This window comes from Porites lutea, chromosome 14, assembly GCF_958299795.1.
Source record: "Porites lutea chromosome 14, jaPorLute2.1, whole genome shotgun sequence".
In the NCBI taxonomy this organism is placed as follows: Eukaryota; Metazoa; Cnidaria; class Anthozoa; order Scleractinia; family Poritidae; genus Porites; species Porites lutea.
This window is the reverse complement of record NC_133214.1, coordinates 6,365,309-6,391,371: the sequence shown is the minus strand read 5'-3', so window position 1 is coordinate 6,391,371 and position 26,063 is coordinate 6,365,309. Positions and strand designations below refer to the sequence as shown.

At 39.1% G+C, this 26,063-nt stretch overlaps 1 protein-coding gene and 1 pseudogene across 3 annotated transcripts in view; both read right to left on the bottom strand.

Annotated features, from left to right (window-relative positions):
• Nucleotides 1-379: 379 nt before the first annotated feature.
• The window catches only part of LOC140924632 (uncharacterized), a 135,491-nt gene continuing 109,807 nt past the window's right edge, over nucleotides 380-26,063 (bottom strand). For 2 of the 3 annotated variants that reach the window (XM_073374654.1, XM_073374655.1), the window contains exons 2-5: nucleotides 7,149-8,385; nucleotides 6,551-6,649; nucleotides 5,312-5,407; nucleotides 380-4,523 (exon numbers count right to left, since the gene is read on the bottom strand). In XM_073374654.1, the coding sequence (XP_073230755.1) occupies nucleotides 580-4,523; nucleotides 5,312-5,407; nucleotides 6,551-6,649; nucleotides 7,149-8,385 (5,376 nt within the window). In that variant the 3' untranslated portion in view covers nucleotides 380-579. The remainder of the gene's footprint in view (nucleotides 4,524-5,311; nucleotides 5,408-6,550; nucleotides 6,650-7,148; nucleotides 8,386-26,063) is intronic. The other variant, XM_073374656.1, reaches the window with a different exon arrangement.
• Nucleotides 12,085-14,094, bottom strand: LOC140924914 (uncharacterized; annotated as a pseudogene).

The following is a 26,063-nucleotide window of genomic DNA, read 5'->3' as shown; positions in this document are numbered from 1 at the left end:
ACCTTGGCCTCACTGGACCAGATGGCGTACAAGCCAAAATCATCAGTAACAATATTTATCAAATTCTAAAACTGCTAATAACTCATGTTGTATTAACCTTGGCCACACTGGACCAGATGGTGTACGAGTCACAATCATCAGTTACAATATTCATCAAACTCTAAAACTACTAGTAACTCATGTTGTATAAACCTTGGCCTCACTGGACCAGATGGCGTACAAGCCAAAATCATCAATAACAATATTTATCAAATTCTAAAACTGCTAATAACTCATGTTGTATTAACCTTGGCCACACTGGACCAGATGGTGTACGAGTCACAATCATCAGTTACAATATTTATCAAACTCTAAAACTACTAGTAACTCATGTTGTATTAATCTTGGTCTTACTGGACCAGATGGTGTACGAGTCACAATCATCAGTTACAATATTTTCCTAACTCTAAAACTACTAGTAACTCATGTTGGAATATTTTGTCAGCTTTCCTTTTAGTACTCCAGAGTTATCATTTCTCTGTATAAATACCTTATATGCGAAGCACAACAAATTCAGGACACTTTTGGCACTGGACTTGTTTACTCTCCATAGAAAGTCACAGTGAGTTCAAATGACGATAGTGACCTGTATTTCAAACGAAGTTTAGTTAAGTCATATAAGCGACTTTCATTTGTAGCGCAATGGTTGTTAACGTTCAACCTAAGTGTTGTCAACGAGGAACTATTCACTAAACAGTCACAGAGTTGTGATAACCAATCTTCACTGACTTCCCTGCAGATGTTAATTGTCAGATTAAGCGTTGTTAATGATGTGTTATCAGCAGAACCCATTTTATCAGCCCAAAATGAGCGCCTGCCTTTCCGCCGTTCACCTCCCGAGTACTCGTTGGCTATAAGAGTGAGGGTACTTAATGAATTGTTTTTCAACAAACCATAATTCAGTTCGGGGACCCAACTCTCACAGTCTGGGAAAGAGGAATCACCGCTGACTGTCACAGTAAGAGTAGTCACTGACTCGTTTTCTACAAATCCTTTACAGACACTTTTTACCCAGCAATTATCAGTAAGAGTGATGTTGTTAATTGTCAGAGTTAGTTCATTTAATGATGTAGTTCTTGCCAAGCCATCAGCTAGGCCATCGTACCAATAATCAGGCTCTTCATATGAGTCATCAAATGAATAATCTGGATATTCTACGTTGTCGTCATAGTTGTTAACTGTAACGCAGAGCAGAGACAGCGAATTGTTTTCTTTTAAACAGTTTCGCAAAAAGTAACTCCAAAATTTTTCCAAATTACTATCATTGATTACAACGGAAAGTGAAGACAGTGACTTCATTGCCATCAAACCGTCACCCAAACTTTCTTCTACAACTGTCCTCACCTCGCCATGATCGTCAATTGCAAGACTGAGTGTAGTCAATGAAGCCAGTTTGGACAAACTTTTTACCAGACTGCATTCCCAACCTTCTGATATCTTAGTGTAGTTGTTGATTGCGAGATTTAAAACTGTAATTGAAGAGCATCGCAACAAACTCTCCCCGAGGTCTTTCCCAAAGTCTGCTGTCACGTTTGTCGTGTGGTTGTTGATCGTAATATCGAGCGCGGTTACTGTCGTGTTTTCTGCCAAAGCATCACCTACAAGGTGTGTCCACTCTTTACTTGCAGCATCGTCGTTAATGATTCTTAAATTAATCTTTTCCACACTGGTGCTCTTGATTTTATACAACACTGGTTTAAGTGATGCAATACTGTCAATAGAGACACTTAGGGCATTGCATGACTCGTCAGGAAGGACACAGACGTCATGCACTTTCACCTCAACAGTTTGGTCGGTACTTGATAGCCCCTGAAGAAAAGAACGTGTTCCTGGGGCCAATTCCCCCCAAACGTCGATTGCCATGGAGGACAGTGTGTTGTGACGTCTGACATATCTTGCAATGCAATGAGCAACATTATCAGTTACTCTTCCGTGCATCTTTAACGCCAAGCTTGTTAGGGGAGCACGTACCAGGACCTCAGATAGAGCTTCCGCCCCATCACAACTCAGCTCACCCCAAAGGACCACAGTTAAATGCTGTTTGGTATGTAAACCTTTCTCAACCACATCTGGACCAGGATAAAAATTTCTCAGTTGATTAGATGTTATTCTGCTACAAGAATCTGGATAGAAATCAAAAGTAACCGATACCTTCTTTGCCAGACGAATAGTTTCCAGAAAAGACTGCCAGTTGCTCGGAACCTTTCCAAAGACAAACACTCTCAAATTATTCAGGGAACAATTTTCTAGAAGGCCTCTTTTCAGGCTATTAGCACCAGAAAGACTAAGGTTGCCATCAATGTCAAGACTTAACGACTTTAATACGGTTTGTAGTGCAATTCCTTTGCTGATAACATCAACGATAAAAGTTTGCATATCTCCTGAAATGTTGAGAGAAAGTCCGGTCAAAGCTCCATTTAATAAAAGTTTTCCTAAAGCAAGGATCGAAGTATCACTCATTGACCCACGAACAGAGAGTTCCACAGACGACAAAAGAGTGTCAGCAGACAATCCAGTTTCAAGAGAACCGGCCCACGCCTCACCTTTCACCCTGCGAAGTAGAAACGTTACGTTCTTCAAGAATTTACGCGCAGCTAGCCATTCACCGATGACGGCAGCTACGTCACAAGAAATACTACCACACACTTGCAGAGTAAACTTTGATAAAGTCTTGTTTCCAGATAAGCCTTTACGTAGGGCGTTGGCTAGGTCTAAAGTCACAGCAGAGGTGAGAATGGTAAGACTCTCAAGCTGCGGGCAGGATTGTATGTACTTTGCAACAGTCTTATTGCTTAAGTTCTGCGCACGTGAAGAATCGCAAACAGTAAGCCGAACTGGCTTCTGCAAGTTTGAAAAGGTTTTGCAGGCATCCAAAACGCGATATATATTGTTTGTGTCGTCATTGCCTGGGGTTGGGTCAAGTTCTATGTCAACATGGGTAGGGAAGGGTATATAGGAACAAAGAGTCTCTGCCACTTTTTCAGCGTGTTCAGTTTCGATGAAGCTTTTCGTAAGGAAAGTTGCTGCTTCCCAGCCTCGGTCCTCTTCGTCGTCGCTGTCCCAGTTATCCCAATTCTCTTCCCTCTCTCGGTCATCCATCGTCACTACTCCAAACTGCCTGCACCGGTCCCAGTCCCATTTTCCCCAGTTCTTTAGCTCCTCGCCAATCTGAGTGAATAGAATGTTTGCATCTCTCCCAAGTATACCGGAAACAAAAAGAAACACTTCTCGATACTTTTTTACTAGTTCATGAAACCTTAGACGCTCAAACAATCTTAACTCGTTTTGTCGCAACTTGTGGGCAATAAATACGGCAGCCAGGTACTCTTGAAAGGTCTTGTGAAGAAAAAAGTACTCATGTTGAGGCTTTAACCTCCTCAGACTTTCTTCCTTGTAAAGAAGGCCTATGTCACGAGCTACCAATTCTTTGTATCTGATTTCAAGGGCTGCTAATTCACTTTCACGAAACCCGTGACGTTCACTAAGTAGACAAAGCCAAGCTAGCTCTCCAAGGGCAAGAATGGTCTCTTCAAATTGCTTCTCTAAGGCGCTGTTATCTTCTGGGGCCACAAGGTTGTGTTTCGCACAATAACGTCTCAAAAGGCACTGGACAACTACTTGATAAAGTTCAGTTCGGGCAGTTGGTAGTTTTCCTTTGTAGTCTTCATAAACAACACAGAGAAGGATTAAATTTAGCGGGTTATTTCGGAGGGCATTCAATAAATCGTTTTCTTTAATTTCCACTATCAGACTTTCTCCTTTTGAAGTATGCCCCGGACCGATGTTTTGAAAATGCTTCCTGATATACTGAAAGGCATCTTCGTCTGTAAATCCTTTGATCTCCAGAAGAAGATCAAATTCGCAGTTTTTACGAACTTCGATTCCTGTTTCCTGCCGGGATGTAGCCAGGACATAACAAAATGGTAAAATTTTTCTCTTGAGAAGTTTACGAACACATGGTCGTGACTTTTCAGGGAGCTCATCCAGACCATCCAGAATAATCAAAATTCTCTCTTGGTTATGAATATCCGTGATGAAGTCAGACAGCTTTGTCCAGGTCTCCTCCTTGATATCCTCTGGCAAAAGCTGTTCTTTGATCGCTTCCATTAGATCTCCGTTTATGTCTCGACATTTAAGGAGCAGTACAAATTCGAATTTAGGAAAGGAACAATTAGTTGGCATTTCTCCACGTGCCCAGTCATAAGCAAGTTTGAGGCAAAACGTAGTTTTACCGCTTCCTGGACTTCCCTCAGCGAGCGTCATTTTGACATCCTCACTTTCGTCAAGAGCCTGGAAAATGTCGTACATGCCCAACTCGTCATTTTCAACCTGGAAGTCTGCTTTTCTTCTTGAGACAATTTTCAGTCTCGTGTAGACGTTTTTAAGCGGCAATTGCATAGTGTTTAACCAAGAAAGTGGCTTCAACTTTGCCCGTCTCTCATATTCAGCTCTCAGCATTTTCAGAACACCTGAGTTTTCTGTATCTGTCGGGAGCAAAAAAACCGAACAATCTGTTAATGTTTTCCTGACTTTCACTGTACTTGAAATGGACAAGAGATTAATACTATATGTTATGATCTCTTGATCACGACTCACATGATAAGACAGAGAAATTGGAAAAAGAAGGAAGCGTAAAAAAAAAACTTTTTCAGGAGTTATTATAAAAATTACCGTTCATTTCAATTAGTACGTTGAGCACTACCGTTCGGGTGAACGAAGAATACCTTATTATAGGAAATAAACGCTACATGAAATTAACGCGAATCGTTAAAATTCGCGTTAATTTAAGTCGCGTTCATTTTGTTGAGCGTTAATTTCCGGGACGTTAATTAAGTGCAGCGTTAATTTCCGCTCTGTTAATTTCTAGTATTTTAACCCCAATTTTGGAACCTGTCCAGACATTCTTGACACCTAAAAAACATTAACTACAAGCTTTCTCTCTTTCCATTTACCCTTTATTTTTTACCTTTCACAAAAGCTAAGGCGAAGGTTTACAATATTTCGAGTTCATCTTCATCGTTGTCGCTGTCAGAAGTGATGTCAATATCTTCTCCTTTGATTTCGGCCAAGATAATCGCGTCAATTTTCCTTTTATGAAATTCTACCTCCTCTTTCGCGTTAATTTTCTTTATTTGAAGGTCTTTTCCCATTAAATTCGCGTTAATTTAAGTCGCGTTAATTTCCAATACCTTAATTTCGTGGAGCGTTAATTTCCTATAATAAGGCACGTTTTGCTCTCGCGTTTTGCTCATGTTTCTATGATTAAACGTACCTTTATAAAGAGGTTTATTGACAAGTATAGGTTTCTCGTAAACTGAACAAACCGCAGTGGTTTTTACAGATAAATCCGGCTCATCCTTACTGCCACCTAAAAAAAGGATTGTTTGACGTGAACTCTTGAATTGAGTATAAACAAAGTTCATAAACCTTCGCAGGCTGGCTGGACAGTTCAGCTTATTAGAGTTGCTTACTATATTTTACTAAAGCTGACGACGAAGAAAGTCCTGGGCCCACTTGTTCGAAAGCCGGTTAGCGCTAACCCAGGGTTAAATTTTAACCCAGGTTTCTTTTTCTTTTGTTGAAAAGTATTTTTCAGGATAATTTTCTCTATTCTTTTTAGAGCATCAAATCATCAAATTGTGGAGAAAAAAATAAAACTGAAATTGCTTTTTGAGCTTTCATATCTGAATTGAAATTTTGCACTAACCCTGGTTTATCTTAACCCTGCTTTGAACAACCCAGCCCAGGATATTATCCTTCGAAAAACAGACTCACACATCACCACCTTAACCAAAGAAAAATTTAGACGGCTAGCCGTTCAAAAACTTCCACGTCAAAATCGAGGTCACATTTTTTGTCGGCACAGTCGAAAATCTGACCTGCGCGGTGTGAACACTATTTCCGTCTAAATGTTTTACATGGTAAAGGCGCGCTGTTGCATGGATGCGTGGTTACTCAGTTGGGAGACGGTATTTCGGATGCTCAAGAAGCGCCGTCTACGCATGAGCAGATGGCAAAACCGCTGACAACAGTTAAACTGCAACCTGATTCGTCAGTTCCGTGTGAACAGAGCGAAAAAAAATTAATATCGAACGGCTCCGTATAAACGAAGATTCCGCTCAAATTTTTCAGCCGGTCTGTCTGATGCCCTGTGAAAGTAGCCTGTGTACAGCGCCCCCTCTCCTTACAGGCTATGTGAAAGTAGCCTTTGTTTTGTTTAGTTTTGGCTCTTGGCAAGTTTACTGTTAGCTTAGGCCCTTTAAGCAACTTTCGGTAAAAAAAATAAAATCCCAGATGTCATTAATATCCATAGTACTGCTATGCTGCCGTACATAGCAGTAGTGATAAAAGAGCCCCACGACCGGAATAATGAAGCCCGATTTTATGTATAACAGTTGTACAAGCCCTCTCATACCCAAACGAAATGACAGAAATCAACACAGCACAGCACTATACTTCAAATAGACTGAATACTCTAACACATGATATACTGCAGCAACACGTGGTTTACCTGCATATCTCCCCAGTCTCGGTTGTTTTGAAGCTAGGGTAACAACTGGGGATAAGGGCTTTTTACCTTTGTCCAAAGGCTGAAGTCTCTTTGATGAGTCTGAAATGAAATCAGTTTCGTGTTGATTTAATCACGTTTGCCAGTGGCAGTATGACACCTGTTATGCTACAAAACGTGTTTTTTGTTTTCATCCAGGGAATTCACATGCACAGTGTACCTTAACTTTCTATCAAGGTTTCAGAAAGCGTTTTACCTCCAGTCGAAATCTACTGAAATATTCTTGTTTAGTCATCGTTCTAATAATACGGCTATTTCTGCCAAAACAGGTGCAGTGGTTTGTGATACGTTCAACATCTAAATGAGCGTTCACGTTTAATGAGTGCACCACATCATTTTAGTGGATGAATGCAATAAATCATAACTATTAAGTATTACATGTACATTTAGCCTGTGAATAAAGCCGCCTCTCATCATTCTCTTCCGCAAAACATCGCCAGTGGTAAAGAGCGATGTGAGATTGCTTTATTTGGGGGATCATTTTAAATCTAAATATATATGCAACAGAAGACGCAATACAACAGTACTAATTTTAACTGACCTTCTAAAGAGATCACTTTCATCCTTTCAACAAGTTTATCACACTGTTCCTTCCAGCTGTACTTTTTTGCATATGCTCCACGGAGAACGTCAAACTCTCCAAGTCGCATTTCCCTGTCTTTGTGACGGACAGCTCTGATTGCATTGGCCCAGTCTTTAGGATCTTCTGACTCTACAACACAGCTTGAACCATATGGAACTTTCTTCAAAGCTTCTGCAAGTCCAGAGTTCCCACTGACCAGCACAGGCAGACCAGCTGATAAAGCCTCAAGGGCAGCTAGACCGAATCCCTCAGTTCGTGATGGCATTACAGCAAGATCTACTTCACAAAATAAGTTAGCTAGCTTCTCTCTACTTTCATTAAAGCGACGTACTTTAAGTTGACTAGGACCAATGCCTTGCTCGACTAACTTTCTTGCTACTTTCTCTTCTTCTCCCCGTGTTGCTCCAACAAACACAAGTTTGTAGGTCATGTCTTTCAACTCAGCAATGGCTTGGGCAGCGATGTCATAACCTTTCAACTGAAAATCTTCATTGTCACCACGTCCAAAGACCAAAACATTGAATGCCTTTCTTTCTTCAGTGGCTTGCTTTACATCTGCAAACTCAGAGAAAATTCCTGGGGTAAAATTAAGAACATCTTGATCTTTTCCACAAGGACGAAGATAACCTGAGAATACTTCAGCCAGCTTGGGTCCAATTGCTACAACTTGATCAGCCAATTTACAGAGTTCAACCTCAACCTGGTGTTTGTCCTCGCCCCTGGAAATGTGTTCTTCATATCCTTTGTACATTCCAAGTTCTTCTGGAGCGGTATGAACGACCTGAATCCACTTGCAATAAGGATGAGTTCTCTTAATGAACTGCACTTGCCGACCAAGAACAGCTCCATGCCCTATCACACAGTCCACAGCATGGTCATCTGGTAGAGAGGACAACCAGTCTACTGGGTTGTCATAACCTGCCATTTTTTGTGCTTCAATAAGCTGTACATTGTGACTAGCAGAAACTAGTTTTTCTTCTTCACTGCACTGAGGGAGATAAACACTGACTTCCACGCTGGGGTGTTTTGCCAACTGAATGGCCAGTTCTCGGTTGATGGTTGACAAGCCTCCTTTTGTTGACCTCCATTCACTGCTTAACAGAGTAACTCTCAATTTCCTGGAGGAAGTGGATTCTGATATGCTATCATGGTCTTCCTGTGATGTGGAGGCTGTGCTAGGGAAGGATGACAATTCCTAAAAGAAGAGTAGTAAGACTTAATTAAAGGGTTTAACAAAAGGCCTTTTTACTACACTGTAAGTTCATACGAACTTAAATTGAGTTATATACTCAAGCATTGTCTTGTATTGCTGTTCTGAGTCTATTTAAAAAGGTTGACGAGAACACTATAGATTAACTATACTAGCAAGTTTAGAAATTTTCCAATAGAAATCGTCATATTATTTTGACTGCTGCAAAACCAACACATCGTGTAACAGTGGCTCAAGACATGTCATGTTTGAGCTTGGGGTACATACTACTTACTTACGTAGGCCAGGAATCATTCCGAGAGCTACATGATTACATGTATCTGTGGTTGGCATACTCTCACCAAAATTAGCAGTTTACATAAATGCATGTACAGTAACATCTTATTGAAAATGGTAACAGTTCAAAACTCTTACAAATCAACTTCACTTTCTACTTTAACTTGAAGACAATAATATGTTTAAACTATCATGGGAATATCACTATAATTGGGAGGGAAGGGTGACAGAGACAACTTGCAAGGTAAAAAGTTAAAGATAATGCACATTACTAAGACTGTCTCAAAATCACAGTACCAAACTAAGAGGTGAGGAGCATGATACAGTGTTGCCGGAAAATCCATGAACACTTGAAATATCTCAGGAATGTTTATTGTGTTATGACCAATCACAGCAAAGATCAAGACACGTGAACTGGCCACAAAACCACAAACTAATTAACGATCTTGCTTGTGGTTCAGTTTTCTCTCAGTTTGGACCACAATAACAATCCAGAAATATTTCAAGTGTTCATGGTTTTCCCGGTCACACTGTAATTATGTTTGGCAACAATGACAGCAACAGCAACGTCACAGTAGAAATAGATTTAATGACCGAAAAAAAAAACAACTCTGCATATGCAGCACACTTTATGGTGCACTCTTTGCTATTACTGCACAACTATGACAAGGAAGTTCATTCACATTAATTTGAAATTGTAAGTGCAGTGGAAAACTTTCAACAAAGTTTAAAAAGGTAAATTCATTTTAATAGTGACGTTTTTTATTGCCACTGCTGTCATTGTTGCTAAAACTCTCTTTTGTATTGAGATTGGGAGGGATCATAAGGCTTAGTGCACCAACTCAATATCCCCGATAATTTTAATAACCCTTAAAACAACAAAATGCAAATACAAAGTCTCCAGACTGACCTCCACACACCTCCTTAAAGAATTCAGTAGAGAGAATTTGTTTATTAGTTTGAGCAGCACAAAGCATCATCAAGAACTATCTAGCCCAACATCCCTCCATCCCTACTCAATGAAATGCTAGGCCACCATTTCATTATTGCTCCCAATGGTATGCTGCCTTTAAATACAAAATTAAACACCCGCAAGGGGAGAGGTAAAATAAGAAATAAATTCTTATCTAAGAAAATCCATCAACTCACAACACAGAGAGCTCAAATCAGACCTCCCTGATTCAGGTCTGATATAACTAACATCCCTCCACCAAAATTTAGAGCCACAGCTCAAACTTCTCAAACCGCAAACCTTACAACTAGAAAATGAAGATATAAATACCAAGAATTAACAATCAACCTTCACTAGACCAACACTGTATTGTATTTTGCAGGAAAAAAATATTTTTAGGGATTGGTCAACCTGGTTTCTCCAAGCGGGAATTTATTTCTTAACCATTCAACCATTCCTTTATAAATTGAGTCACAAATATAGGCAAACCAACATGTGAAAACACTGTGAAAATGAAATGATCAGCACGTCACGAGCGTGGGACAAAAAAAAGTCTGAGTCCCCGACAGTATTCGAATCTATCACCTCCCAAACACCAGGTGGGCGCTCTATCCACTTTAGCTACAGAGAACTCATAGAGAGTGAGGCCTAGCCTGAAATTCATCCGATTGCTTTGAGTCGTTTTCTCCTCTCAACAACGTCCGAATCGACCGGCCGTTGTCCAGTGACGTCACTCACTACCCAAAAACCGGGTAGTGATTTTGATTGGTTGATTGTCTAAACATTCGCATAATTATGTATAATTATGAAAAATTTTAGCGGGATTGTCACTTGATGTTCAGCGGATCTCATAAATGGCATTCTTTCGTTTAGTTCAAACATTTCGACAAGCTCAATCTTTATCTTAAACAGCAAAATTGCCCTTGTCTTCGAAACTGAAATGCTAAATTGAACTGCGAATGAAGAATCATTGCACAGAGTCGGTAGGTTTTCCATTTGGAGCCGCTTTGTGGTTTCGGCGGCTGGTGATTTTGTTTACGCGAAGTTTTCTGAGATCAATGTTATAATTCGACCTTCTTGCTATTTTTTTTCGTCAAGTGTAATGATTCTGTTAGCTTTTCTTTCTTGTCTCCTTGTTTTGAAGTGTTCTGTGTGTGTGTTTAATTCATTGCGTGATTGCGACCGTGTTTGATTATAGAATTTAGTACAATCGGTTCGAAGTTGTACTGCATGCAGTTGATAGTTTGAACGTTAAACATGAATTATGATCGAAAAAATAAAGCAGTTCTGTCTGATGCAGACATTTCCAAACGATATTTCTCAGTTTGCCACTTGAAAATCGTGTTTTACTTTTTGCATGAATTAAAGCAAAGGTCAAGGAGTAGTGACGTCACTGGACGGCATTAACAGCCGGTCGATTCAGACGTTACTGAGGGAGTAATAACGACTCGAAGTAATTGGATGAAATTCAGGCTAAGTGAGGCCAACACTGAAAACAATGTAGGTAAAATTTGTTGTCAGGTTAAACCAAAATTTCTTTTTTGTCTCCTATGAAAAATAAGGGCTAAAAAACAGAGGAAATTCTGAATCAAAGAAGGTTGAATACAGGATTAACCTGAATTTTTACCTACAACACAATTTAAAACTCCATGTAAGTTGTCTTTCTAAGTTATTAGAGTTGTGGAAGTCATTTTGCAGGATGTGTTCTAAGGTTGCGACTGTTTATGTACAATGGAAAGAAATTACAAAAATTAAAAACCCAAAAAATACAAGCCATGAGGTATAAGATATGTAGAGCATATTACATGGCTGTGCGGGGATACGAAATTTCTCTTTGAGTATTGAAAAAATGTTTCATCAGTGAGCGCTTTGTTTTTTCAGTTGTTTTTGCTTTGCCTTCAATGTGTCTCCAAATCTCATAAATTCGGGATCAATGAATAGCCTTTTCCCATATTTGCGCCTTGTAAGATACATGTAACAGTCAACGCTTGATAAGATTCCTCTGAGAGAAGACGGCTCATATTGTTCTCCTTTCTTCGTTCTTGCAGCAATAATGAATTCACTAAGCTATACATGTATATTCACCTCCTCTGGTGGAATATTGTTTAATTTTCTCTCTTCTTTCCAAAATTTGCAAAGAAATTTTAGAACAATGTTCAGGTCATACATCATCTCGTCAACATCCAATAATATTTAGATTCCAGTTCTAAGGTAAATTATCTGCCATTTTGAAGTTGCATCAAAATTACTTTGACACAGGCACTGCTTTCTTATTTAACCATAACAATGCTGATCTTTTCATGTGTATGTGAAAATAACAAGTTAGTCATGAAAAGCTTACCTGGTATTTCATTGGTGTTTATATAATAAAGATAAAAAATGTAGTGATAAGCATGGCTGTCAAGATTTCAAGTTGCGGGGTACGAACAACAAGTAGGCGGGGAATCAAACAGCTTCTATTTTTCTTCTACTTTCCTATGAAAGCAGCCAGAGGCAATGTTTAGGGTAGCCAGGGGAAATCTCAGGTCCACACCTGTTAATGACAGCCCTGGATATATTGTACTTTGGGTGCAACCTTGTACTACAAAGACACAGTATATAATGCTTTTAATGGTGTATTTTTCAAATTATTTTTATTAAAACCTCTTGTCAACCCAAGTTACAGCAGATGAACGCCAACCACATCTAGCTTTATGGTGCGTTCCATTCAACAAAAATTCTTGTTCTAAATTTTGGAAATTCCACACACCCAATGGAACAGAACATTCCAGTTGTATAGACGTCAAACCCAAGCCACTGTGTGTTTGGGTAGGTACTTGTAAGCAGGGTACAGATGAGCAGTAGCAGTGACAACAATTATGTCAAATGGAAAGGGTCATTTCGGTCATACCAGTAGGACGGTCCAAAGTGGACCATCTTAAAAGGTGTTGTCAAATATTCTGGCCAAAACGAACCAAAATGGTCGGTTCCATTTGCTTTCTAACCAAAATTTCCAGAATTTGGGTTGAATAAAAAGGCACCCCTGGACTCAAACTTTACTAACAGCTTTTGCATTAATGCTATTTTTCGTGAGTGTTTCTTCAGTCAGTATACCCCTGGGATAAATACAGTATTATCCACGGAATACAATGGCAGAAGCAGGGGAGTCCTAAACTCCACTGTCTGGATGATACTTAAGTGTACATGAACTGGTGTACCCCCACGGGGTTGGGCAGACAGGATAGGATAGGATAGGATAAGTGCTTTATTATCAACAGAGCGCCTACAGACACATGTGTTTACAACGATAACAAAGATTTTTGTGCAGTAATTACAGAGGTGTACATTTGTAAAATTTATACAACTATTAAACAAGGTTATATTTAATGCGTCTATCTCTTTCGCGGAAGCGATCATATATGTATTTAGCCACAATTTTTTGCGCCTTCTCTCCTTGCTTCATACTTATCAACATTGCAAAGGCAGAGCTTGGAACCATAGAGTCAAGAATAAGATTAGTTTCCTTTTTTAGCGTATTGAACAGCTCTCTCCTAGGATCCCTATAGGCTATGCAATTCATCAAAAAATGCTCCTCGTCTTCTAATCCAGTTTTACATAATGGACAGATTCTTTGGTCTGGTGGTTGATAGGGTTTAACGTATCCTCCAGTTTCAATTGCTAGTTTGTGATTGCTTAATCTTAGCTTTGTGATTGCTACTCTATGATTGATGTTTCTTACATTTGTGAGGTAATTTTCATAGTCATGGGTAAGTTTAAATTCCCTAAAAGTTCTTAGTTTGTTTTTTTGATGCGGGTCCTTTCGTTCATCATTGTGTATTTCGCTAATCCATGTTTGCTGTTCTATGTCTAAGAGTCTCTGTCGTATAATTATAGTTCATGATTGCGGGAGTGTTAGTTTTCGCTGACCATATGTCGCCAAGACCTGCGAGATTTAATAGTCGTTTCAATTTGCTTGACCAAAGTTCCTTTTTATCTTGACCAATTTGGTCTGTATATGCTATTCCAGAGAGTTTATTTTGGTGCTCCGGCTCACAAAATTTCAGCCAATATTTAATGGCTCTGCACTTTGTCTTCGTTCGCATTGGGAAACGGCCTACCTCCAATCTGCACGCATTTGAGCTACAGAATTTGTTAACTCCCAAAAGCTACCTAATGAACTTTGTTTGAACAAACTCAATTGGATCATTTTCTAGCTTTCCATCGTGATCGACCCCCCAGACCTCGCTTCCGTAGGTGAGTATTGGGGAAATAACCGTGTCAAAAATTTTCATTGTGAGCTGTACATCGTCTCTGAAATGGTCGCCCATTTCCTTCCTGAGTTTGTACAAAGCTTTAAGGGCAACCTTCTTTATTTCCTGTTTAGTGTACGTGAAGGTCCCATAAGTACTAAATAGTAGGCCAAGATATTTGTAATTGCTAACATTGTCAAGTTTACTGCCTCTATAGTATAATACGTGCTTATTCATGGTTCTCCCGCAGTTATTAAAAATTAACACCTTAGACAGGAATGAACTGTTTTTGTATTAATTAATAGGATTATCAAGGTTTAAGGCCTTGGCAGTACCTCCCTTCAGTGTCTCCTCTCCTACCCCCAGGGGGGATTTTATTATAACCATGCAGTTATGAAATTCTGATTACAACATATGAATAATATAAAAAAGCCTCACCAAAACTTGGTGCATGAATCCTTGACCTCTGAAACCCACACATCTTAAAATTTGACTGATTGGTAGCAGTAACCTTAATAATAAAATCAAGGGCAATAAATCAAGAAAAAGAACAGTTCTTCCAGTTACATATAATAATTAATTATTATTGCTTTACAGCTGGCACTGTTGCACTGCCTGGCTGATGGTACTCCAAGTCATACACAAGTCAATGTAAGTATCCCCCAAGCCGAGCGAAGACATAAATTAATGTACTGTAGCAGGGCATTTGATTGCTGGGCTTTGCAATAAATTATTGTGACCATCTCCAGGATTAAGAAAAGAAAAAAAATCATTTTTCCATTTGTATTTGTAACACCTTAGCGGCCTCCCCCAAAAAGGTGCCCACCTCATCGGGCCATAATATCAAACAAGCGCTTTTCTTGAATACACAGTAAGCACCCCCTTCAATGATGATAATAATGAGAGAATAAACATGCAAACCAATACATAAGTTTAAAGTGTGTAATGGGCCTATGGTACACTTGATTGTACCAACCAGTGTTGTAAACACTCGATGAAAGGCATTATATTGAATTAACAAAACTGAATGCAAGGCTGGCACTACGCGAAGGACTGATTTATTAAATGCCTATAATATAGTGCCAGCCTTGCATTCAGTTTTGTTTCATTTTACACATCAAGTGACGTCTGGCTACAGCATCTCTTTAATTAGAGATCCGGCAAGAGGAACCTGTCAGTTTTATTTATTGCATTTTTTTTATTGCATTCAAACAGTTTTTCCCATTGAATTAACATTTACCATAAATCTATTAACCCCCAAAGGGGTTATTTCAAACACATTTGACTGGTGGGCTTTGCAAATGTGACCATCTCCAGGATTAAGAAAAAAAAATCATCCTTTTGTATTTGTATTTCATTTGTATATGTAACACCCCGGCAGCCTGATCCCCAAAAAAGTTGCACACCATATGCCATAATATTAAAAAAGCACCGCTCTTGAATAGCCCCCACCAACCCTCCCCCCCCCGCCCCCCCGCCCTTCACTTTCTAAATTAATAGTAGCTGGGATACAAGGAAAACATGCCTCTATTCCACATTATGGATGAGAGAATCGATATTTGATGATAATAATGAGATAATAAACATGCAAACAATACACTAGTGTTTTAACAGATGTACGGCAATAATAATGAATAACATTTACCGTAAATCAATTAATCCCCAGGGGGCTTATTTATTTCAAACACATTTACGTAGGGACAGGCTTATTCAATTTAGCCAAGACGGTCATTAATCAGCTCTCCATAAAGAAATAGAAATCAAAGTGGAGAAGCTTAAGTACAACGCTGCAAGTTGGAGCTGATGCAGCCAAGGATCAAAAATAAATCCGCACTTCCAACACAAAAACAAACCATGCCGGATCAGTCCAAATGAAGTTTTACAGTTGTGATTGATTTATACAGTCTATCATTTATTAATGAAGAATAATAAGGTTGAGGAGAGGGGGGCTCAGGGGTTTCAATAAGCGCCAACGGCTGACAAAATGGGTCGGTTATTTTTTTTTCTAGAATGAAGAAGCAACTAGTTTCGATAATGTTGTAAACAAAAAACATATCATAAAATCTGAATGAAAATGTAATTATGATGTGTTTCACTGCTTGCAGGAAATGATTGTGACTGATAAATTGAAAGCTACAATTTCTTAAATGAAAAACACCAGGGTGCAAAGAAAATCATTTTTACAGCTTGTCATTCGGGCAAGCTGAAGCTAGCATTTACTAGCCCAGACATCATTTCAACAAGCCCCAAAAGCTTTGTGATAAGAAGAATTGATTTCACAGTTCTTCTGTTATTCAAATTCCTCAAAAAACCTCACTTGCCTGTCGGGGAAGTTAAAAACAGAATTCACTAGCCCGATAGCAAAATCCACTAGCCCGGGGCTATCAGACACATGCTTTAAGAGCGAGGAATACACATCTTTTATTATCGGGCTTTGACCTGCTTCATCATGCCAAGTTCTCGTTTGTGCAGAGACCACAAACTAAACTTATATATTTCTGCATTGAAAACGGGAACAGTCCTTTGTTTAATGATCAGTTATTGATAAAACGCGCTGATAATGCGCCGAGGAAGGTGACAAAAATATCCAGCAGACTGAACACATTCATTTATTGTGGGAATGATTTCAATTTACAGCAAGGAAAATACTCATACGTTCTTATTACATTATCCTGTCCTTTTGCTCTGTCCTTTCGCTTTATATTTATATTGTGTTCAAAATAAAGACGACCGTGCGTATACAGAAATTAATATTGAATGGTAAGTCACTTTTGGTCATCCAATAAAAGGAAAACAGTATGCACCGCGTTAACATTAATATTATCTTAACTTGTTAAGGAAAAACAAGTTAAAAAAAATGAACTGTAAATACATTTTTTCATCAATGTAGTTCTGAGTCGGTTGAAAAATTCTCGGCATAGGGAAAATCAGCCAGATTTAGGCCTTACACGGTGGGAATAAATCACACAACAAGAAGCTGAAGGCCTATCATTCTCACTTAGCGGACTTCTTCATGATTCAATTCTAGCTGGCTACGCGTAGCGAGACCCCCCCCCCCCCCAAAAAAAAAACGGGAGGAAACGTCTGCGAAAAGGTGGTGGACATTGATACAGATGGGCTAAATCCCGTCCACATGAATTAAAAGAAAAGGCTAGATAAATGACTAATAGCTATTATTCCAGAATTTTGGCTAAGTACATTGAAGTTTGAAATTAAAAAAGCAGAAACACAATTTAAAAAAACAGTTAGGTCCATTCATTTATTGTGGGAATGATTTCCATTTACAGCAAGGAAAATACTCATACGTTCTTATTACATTATCCTGTCCTTTTGCTCTGTCCTTTCGCTTTATATTTATATTGTGTTCAAAATAAAGACGACCGTGCGTATACAGAAATTAATATTGAATGGTAAGTCACTTTTGGTCATCCAATAAAAGGAAAACAGTATGCACCGTGTTAACATTAATAATATCTTAACTTGTTAAGGAAAAACAAGTTAAAAAAAATGAACTGTAAATACATTTTTTCATCAATGTAGTTCTAAGTCGGTTGAAAAATTCTCGGCATAGGAAAAATCAGCCAGATTTAGGCCTTACACGGTGGGAATAAATCACACAACAAGAAGCTGAAGGCCTATCATTCTCACTTAGCGGACTTCTTCATGATTCAATTCTAGCTGGCTATGCGTAGCGAGACACCCCCACCCCTAAAAAAAACAGGGGAGGAAACGTCTGCGAAAAGGTGGTGGGCATCGATACAGATGGGCTAAATCCCGTCCACATGAATTAAAAGAAAAGGCTAGATAAATGACTAATAGCTATTGTTCCAGAATTTTGGCTAAGTACATTGAAGTTTGAAATTAAAAAAGCAGAAACACAATTTAAAAAAACAGTTAGGTCCAAGCTAGAAAATGCTTTCTAATTTCTTGTTTTCCAAGCCAAAAAATGTAGGAAATGCTTAGTGTCGACCGACCATCGACTGAGTGTCGACCAATTACTGACCGATACATCGGTCAAGTATCGACCAACCATCGACCAACTATCAGCGAAGTGTTGGCGAAGTGTCTGCGAAATGTCGGCGAAGTGTCAGTGAACGAAAAGCTATATCGGCCGAGACACATCTGGAACGACTATCGACCGTGTCTCTACCGAGTGTCGACCCACTATTGACCGACTATCGACCGCTATGTCGACCGAGTGTCGACCGAGTATCGACCGAGTGTTGACCGAGTATCAACCGACTGTCGACCGAGTGTCGACCGACTATCGACCGAGTGTTGACTGCTATATCGACCGCTATATCGACCGATATGTCGGTCGACATTACCCACAGTAAACAAGATCCAATATTTCTTCCCCTACAGAAAATCAGGTGCAAAAGTTGTCTACATGAGCTCTAATAAAACTGATAACCATCCTTTGAAATGCACATTGCCTATAACTGGCCATAATAATGAGGTGAAATATTTGGAGATGAATAATTTTACAGTAGTAATGTTCCAACTCTTTATACGTACTCTCATTTCATTTGGATCCCTAAAGCATATAAATACCACAGCCCTTATGGTTTAGGGCTAGCTGGTTCCTTTGTTTATAACTTTGTTTGTTCATTATTTTTCTAATGAATCCAGTGAGTCCTTGAATAAGCTGGAAAATCATCCAAATGTATTCATGTTGGAATTTTATAATGGAGCCAAGGGATGCATTAACATAGCCTTTTTGAGAAATAGAGAGATATAGAATAATGTTTACTGTATTTGCCAAACGTCAATTTGAACACATGACCAAGTTTCTCAGTTTCTTGTTGTTTACTGTTTATTATTTTCCACAAAAATAAGAAGTTTCATATCAGTTTTATGTCCTAAACAACTAGTAATAACCAAAGGTTATGAAGTGCTGGGTGACAACAATTGAAGGTAAAAACGCTTTTGCTATATAGCGCTGTGCTTTACATAAGTCTCACATGACAGAGGGTCAACACATGCGTGATCAGATTACAAGTGGTAGAATGTCCAAATGCGTGTGATTAAAGTGCGTTCTGTGCATTCCATACATTCTTAGTGGAAGTCCAAACGAATGTTGGCTACATCCATGTGATGCATGCCTAATAACAACCTGGAGATTAGGATTGCCGGCTACTCTTGTCGTCCGCAATTACTTGGCAAAGTTTTTACCTGCTTATTTCCTGATTTGAGAAATTTACAACCTGAGTCTGATGTCTGTCATTTGCAGTAAGTGATTCTAAGGCTCTCCCAATTAAGGTGGCTCCGTCATTAATACAGGCGCATTTAGCTGTAATTTTCTGGTCGTAAACAAAGGTGCTGGACAGTTCTATCCAAGCTTCAAAATTCTTTGAAAGAGTTATCTACAATCGATTAATGCAATATCTGATGAATTTCAAAAGCCTTTAACACTGTAAATCATGTCATCCTTTTTCATAAACTCAAACATTATGGTATTTGTGGCTTAGCGTTGGACTGGATAAGAAGTTACTTTTCAAATAGAAAGCAATATGTTGAATATAATGGCCACCATTTATTAAGAAATGAAATCTCTTGTGGGGTCCCTCAGGGTTCTATCCTCGGACCTTTATTTTTCTTACTGTACACTAACGACATCAACAATGCTTCTAATCTATTAAATCTGATATTGTTTGCTGATGATACCAATGTATTCATGTCACATAAAGATCTGAACTATCTTTCAGATATGTTAAACTTGAAGATGGACAAACTGTCAATCTGGTTTAAAGCAAACAAGCTTTCTCTAAATCTTAAAAGGACTAAATTTATGGTCTTTAAACCAAGACAAAAGCATTCAATTTGTAATATTCAAATAAGTATAGATAATCAAAATATTGTTAAAGTAAAGGAGACAAATTAAAATTCTAGGCGTAATTTTGGATGAAAACCTAAAGTGGAAGTTGAAAATATCACACGTTGCAACTAAAGTTGCGAAGATTCAAACTGGTGGCTCCTTCTACCTGATAGTAATTTATTTCTGAAATTCCAAAACAATTTCACAGCTGAATTTTGAGCAAATTTTAGTTACGGACTTCTGCTCCAACTATTTTTCTCTAATTTCTCCAGCATATTTATTATATCAATAAAAGCCGATACCAGAAATTTCAGTAAAAAAATATCAGAAAATTTTTTTAATAGTTGCGATTTTCTTTGAACAGTAGGGTCCTTTTAAGTGCGAATTTCTCAAGAAATATTTACCATCAATGAAATTTTGAATATTTTGTACTATTGCCAATTGATATCTGTTGTTCTTTGCAAAGTTTCGCAGCCATCGAGTTAAAAACGAAAAAGTTGACAGAAAATAAGTCACAGCTAAATGCTCCAGTATTAATGACGGGGCCACCTTAATGTGTGGCCATTTTGCCTGGACAAATTAAAATGGCCGTAATAAACAAGGTCCCCACAAATACTTATAAGCTGTATGACACGCCCAGGGAGGGAGGTACTCCAGATTTCAAGCAACAGGAATGATCAAATGGCGCCAAAAATCAAAAACCAAAAAAATCCCTACGGCTTCCAACACTAACCCCCCAAAAGAATCCCTGGACAAGAAATCAACATCAAAAAAATCCCATGCCGAATTTTCGAGCCTGAAAGTCCTTAACATTTTCCAGAGAGAAGTAAATGATTAAGCACGAAAAATAAATTAGGACTTGAATGTTTGTGTTTGCAGCGGGATACACCGGCACAACCAAGAATCTTCAGTTTGTTTTAAATACCTAGAAAAGTCCCTACTTGCACGTACACCAAGCCACCCAAAAAACTACTTGCCAAATTTCCCAGAATTCAAAATTTCAAATCCCCAAAAAATCCTTCGATCATCCCCGTCACTTGAAATCCGGAGTACCCCCCCTGAGATAACGTGTGGCAACATGTGGCTGAGTTTACTGTTATAGGCCTTGTCACGGTTTTCGACACCATCTCGACGAGTACAAACACTGTAATTTCTCACGCGTTTGCCTATGAGAATATACCTTGCGAGCAGAGGCCACATTTTCGCGGTATGAGCTGGTGTGCAAAAAGTAGCCTCTGCCAACAACCGTTCTATCGTGCATGTGCAACATTTGTCACGTGATTCGCAAGTAACTGGTTCGTCAAATCTGTGTGAGTTTCGCGGGAATCAAACTTGCGAAAACTACTTTTGAACAACTCTCCTCGAGCTTTTGTTTTGTTTTTCTGCTTCGCCCCCTCTGGGTTTAAGTATTTTATCTGCAAAATTTCCACAGATCGTCTTTTTTTAAGGAAAGCATTTTTATGCTATCAACTGTAGTAAGTTCTCTCTGTTTTGCGGGGAGCACATTTTTCCAACTTTAATTTTACCTATAGTAATAGTTGTGCTCAAAGTGAAAAATGAAATTCGCCAACAACACTACGCAGAAGTGATGCTTGCAATAAATTGGATGCTGTAGTCTCATGATTGTGTTTTAAACTAAAGTTATGAATGAACATAGACAAAACAGTAGTCAGAAAAATTATTTATCGAAAAATTTTATTCGAAAACCCATAATTTTATCCTTAAAAGCAATTCACGTAATACTAACTGGATCGTGGATCATTTCCCTCAAGTAAAAGCTGCCGAAGACATCAAATGTCAACGCCAAAATCTGTCTCAAATCGTATAAAACATCTATGAAACAACTATAAATACTTAAATTTCCATTTAAAAACGGAACTTCCTTGACCATTAATGTGCAAGTTGTACCTGAAAATTCTTTAAGAAATTGCCGCTTTGGTTTCTTTCAGAACAGGACAAGCGTTCCACCGTGAAGAAGTGAAAAAGCCAACCAGATTGAAGTCCTTGAGGGCGAATCAGTGTTCAGCTAAAAGCCTTTTTTCTGCTTTTTCCACTAAAAGAAAACTGATTGATGATTGTTTTGAACATTCCGGTTCCCATCTGTGTCTTAAAACAGTGCATTTAGCCTTGCATTGAGAGGCGACACAACAAAAATCACCGCAGTATCCATTTTCTTTTCCTGGCAAACAAGAACTACCATATGATAAATTAACGATCTTTACACAGTCCCGTAAGAAGCACCGGCAGCAGCTTGTTTTGGTATTCCGACAGCTTTAAAATACAGAGCCTATTCAAGTTGTTGACGACGCTCTTTTAAATACATAAACAGGGATTTTTGAAATTGTTTTGAACTTTTCCTGTTGCTTCGTTTGAGCTGCGTTGATCCGTGTTGGTATACAAGAATTTGGCGCAAAGGGATGCATGAAGGCGCAATAATGGTCAGCGTTCATTCGCTGATGCAAGACTCACACAAAGCTCTAAACCGGTCAAGAACAAGAAAAAACACGTTATTTTTAATTTATTCGTCCAGATTTCTCGGCAGAGGCTACTTATCACACGCCAGCTCATACTGCGAAAATGTAGCCTCTGCTCGCAGGGTAATGAGAATCTAATGTCGAACAATTTCCGTAGAACGGCTGTTCTGAAAAAAATATCAATTGAAAAGCTTCACTCCTAAGGATTCTACTGAAAAAAATTGAGGGCCTTACATATGCTAGAAGATCTAGAACCACTTTTTTAAATTTTCTATACATTTGTCTGTAAGAAAGTCCCGGGAAAATTACAGACAAATATATGGAAAATCTGAAGCAAGCCTCTGGAGAAATTTAAGCACAGGTACGCCCCCAAAATTTCTTAGTGCAATCCTTTGCTTTGTAGCTTTAGCCGTTTTACGGAAATTATTCGACATTAGATTCTCATACAAACACTGTAATTTCTCACAAGTATGCCTACTCGTAAAGATGGCGTCGAAAACCATGAGAGGGTCTATTTGCAAAATCAATTTCTCTTCTCTCATGTTCTTTGGAGTCACGCGATCCGTCTGCGTTTACTCGACAGCAGAAAGATCATCGCTTGCCTGTTGGTAAGCTGACAAGGTGCTTTTTCTCTTCTCAAACGTAAAAACTGAAAAACCACAGAGAGGCCTTGTGAATTCAGAGATTACAAATTCATTAAGCTTACCTAAACTTCAGGAATTCTGCAACGAAAATGCAGCCACGTGGAGACCATCTTTACTTCATTCTCGTTACAGCTACAGAATTAAACGCTTGGTGAAAAGATTGAATTAGCCCATGACTGCAACACTGATAAGAACAACTAGAAGTTTGAAAATTTACCAAAGAAATTGAACGGATTTTTGCAAAGGAAAGAACTTCCGCCTCGGTTCACATGCAGGGATGTTTTTATTGGTCTAACGCTATCACATGATGTGTCACGTGAAAAATTACCAGAAGGGTGGACAGAGGACTTTGACGCAAGGAAAATGGAACGATTTGTTTGGATTCCAATGTAATACTTATAGGAGAAGAACACACAACAAAAAACCTTAAATGTAAAATGTGACAATTGACATCAGCAAAAATAAAACAAAAACGACAAAAACAAACAAACAAGCAGAGGCAGGAGCCTATCATCACTAGGCTCCAGGGTCCTGGCAGAGGTAGGATACTAAAGAGCCACGTGCTTGTTCCAGGCGTTCAGATTGAAGAGCGCGAGCGAAAAATTGAGCAGGAAAAAAAACGAGGGGTGAATAGCCTGTGAAGCAAGCCTTTCCGTGCGGTTTCGGTGCAAAGAACGAGGAATGAGAGTCAAAGACCGTGCGAAAATGCTCCCGGAAACGCTTGCTACGCAGACTAGGGGTGACTAGAGGAGGGGAAACTACTTGCCCCGATGTCCCTTGATATCCCCCTCGTTTTCCCCGCGTACGATTTAACTCGCCCCCTACCATCTGAACTCCGCGCTCTACTATCTGAATGCCTGCAATAGCCTAGCTCCGGGGTAATAGGCAGTGCTAACAGAGTTAAAATTTAAAAAAAAAAAACACAGAAAGAACAAAGATGTCAATAAGAAAAAGGTTGCGCTGTTGTCAGGATTTGGCATTCGCGAATAATCCTTTATTCCTCTATTACGTTTCTTTTTAAGTTTTACTAATATAAACGAGGTTTTATTCAGTGTTTTATTTTCGGACATGGGAGATAAGATGATATGAATGGATTTGGAAGAAATGAATCGTTCTGCGCATTGAGTAACGGGAAACAGTAGAGGACCAAGAATTAAGCCTTGTGATTACTGATGACAGAAAACAAGAGACAAAGTTTTAGTCCTAATGACACAGGGGAGGGTTTATCATTATTTTTTCAGACATGGGTGTAGCAAAGGTGATAAAAAAATTGAGTTGTCATGTTCTAAATGCAACTTGAGTTTTTTTTACCCTAGGGGCAAATTATAAAGTAGAACACCTTCCTGTCCCTTTTGATATCACTCCCTTCTCTTCCACACCCACAATAGCAGCCTGACCTCAAAACGGGACTGGATTCTATTCGCCATTTGCACATCTCCCGTAATATACCTTGTTTGCCCCCCAAAATATTCTGTATATGCATTGTCTTCAATTTCTCTTAAGACGACTATAACACTCAGGAGAAATTAAAGAATTTGGGGGGTGCAAACAAGGTGTATTACAAGAGATGTGCAAACGGAGAATGCTGTTTGCGAAAAGTGGAGTCTGCAATCCTGGACAAAACTCCTTGGGACAGTAAGAGCATAACAGCAGTTCTATGTGTATCACAAGTACTGTTCTAAAAAGTAGTGCTGTCATTTTAAAAATCCATAACCCCTCCCCCTTCCCCACTCAATACAATGTTAAAAGATCAAAGAAATTATGCCTTGACGGTTTCAACACTGTCCGTGGGGTGGGGACGTGTAGTTCAAGTAGCGCTTGGATATAAATTTAGCGTGTGTTAAAAAGCGTTCGAACTGTACAACTGTCCCAAGACTTTTGTCCATGATTGTAGCTTGCACCCAAGGCTAATGCGAGGTAATAAGATGCATGAGCCTCTATTGCAAGCTAGTTCCAGTCCTTTGCCGCCATTAAGAATGAGCAGATGTAAGATTCAAGCCTAACGCCTCAGCATCGCCGGCTCACGATGTGATGCACACCCAGCAGGATATCATTCTTTGTCCCGGATTGATGGTCCAACCGTGTTTGAACACGAGTCTCCCGATTAACAATCACGTGACCTACAACTGTGCTGTAAGAGTAGCGGGTGGTTCTCGTTCTATCCTCCCTTTCCCCCCTTCACCCGTAACAAGACAGATCAATCCGCCTTCAAAATTTGTCAAAATTGACAGATAAACAGATGGACAAAGTCAGGTGGATTGTTCATCCAAAATTAAAACCGTTCAATTCTCAACTTTTAATTCAAAAGACTTGCTATCTTAAAAAGACGTATTATCTGTATGACGCGTATTATCCAATGGATAACCCTCCTCAGACTTATAATCCGTCTCTAGTGCGAGAACGGCCAATGACTTTGCTTTTAACAGGACTTTCGCGAGTATTTGTTCGTAAATTCTTTAAAAGCACTTCGGAATGTTAACGAAAATTAAATGAACAACCACTCCAAGAAGCCATATTGAGGAAAAAGCAAGGTACATGTAGCCACTATAAATCTCACACCGTAAATACACCACTTCCCTATTGTATTTGATGGTCTGGAACCAGCAAGACTCATAAAGACTCATACAGGAGTTGAAGAGGAGAATCTCCCCCCCCCCCCCCCACCCAACGCATGTACCTCGACTACAAACTAGTTCTTGATCGCTCCCGAGAATACGAATATAATCTGGACTAGGCCGCAGTCCAAACGTCTAACTTTTCATGAGACGAGACAAACCCTACTTTGGGCCGAGCTAAAATAAGTTAAGATCGTCTGTTGGGCTGAACGTCGAACACATCAAAACGCAATTTAATAACTTTTCTCCCAAACGAGGATAAATAAACATTATCATACAACTTTTTCATTTATTGGTTTAGCTCTTTGCGTGTGAAGGTCGATGGATCTCTCGGAGACGATGTTCACACGTTCTAGACTCTCCGTCTGAAGTAGACGGATACAACGTGTTGGACGGTCCAAATTCATTCAGACAAACTCAACTGAGCCAGACGTCGAACTTTTCATGAACTTAACTCACTAAGTTTGTTTCGTGTCATGAAAAGTTCCACGTTTGGCCTAGGCCTTAAAAAAAAGAATTTAATACTGGACATTTTTACTTTACAAAACTTTATTTCGTTGAGTTTAAAATGAAACTACATTATTCTAAAACCAAATTTGGCGCGTTTAATGCTAAAGGTAGTTTGTACTGTTCTCTCTTGCTTGTTCGTAATAAA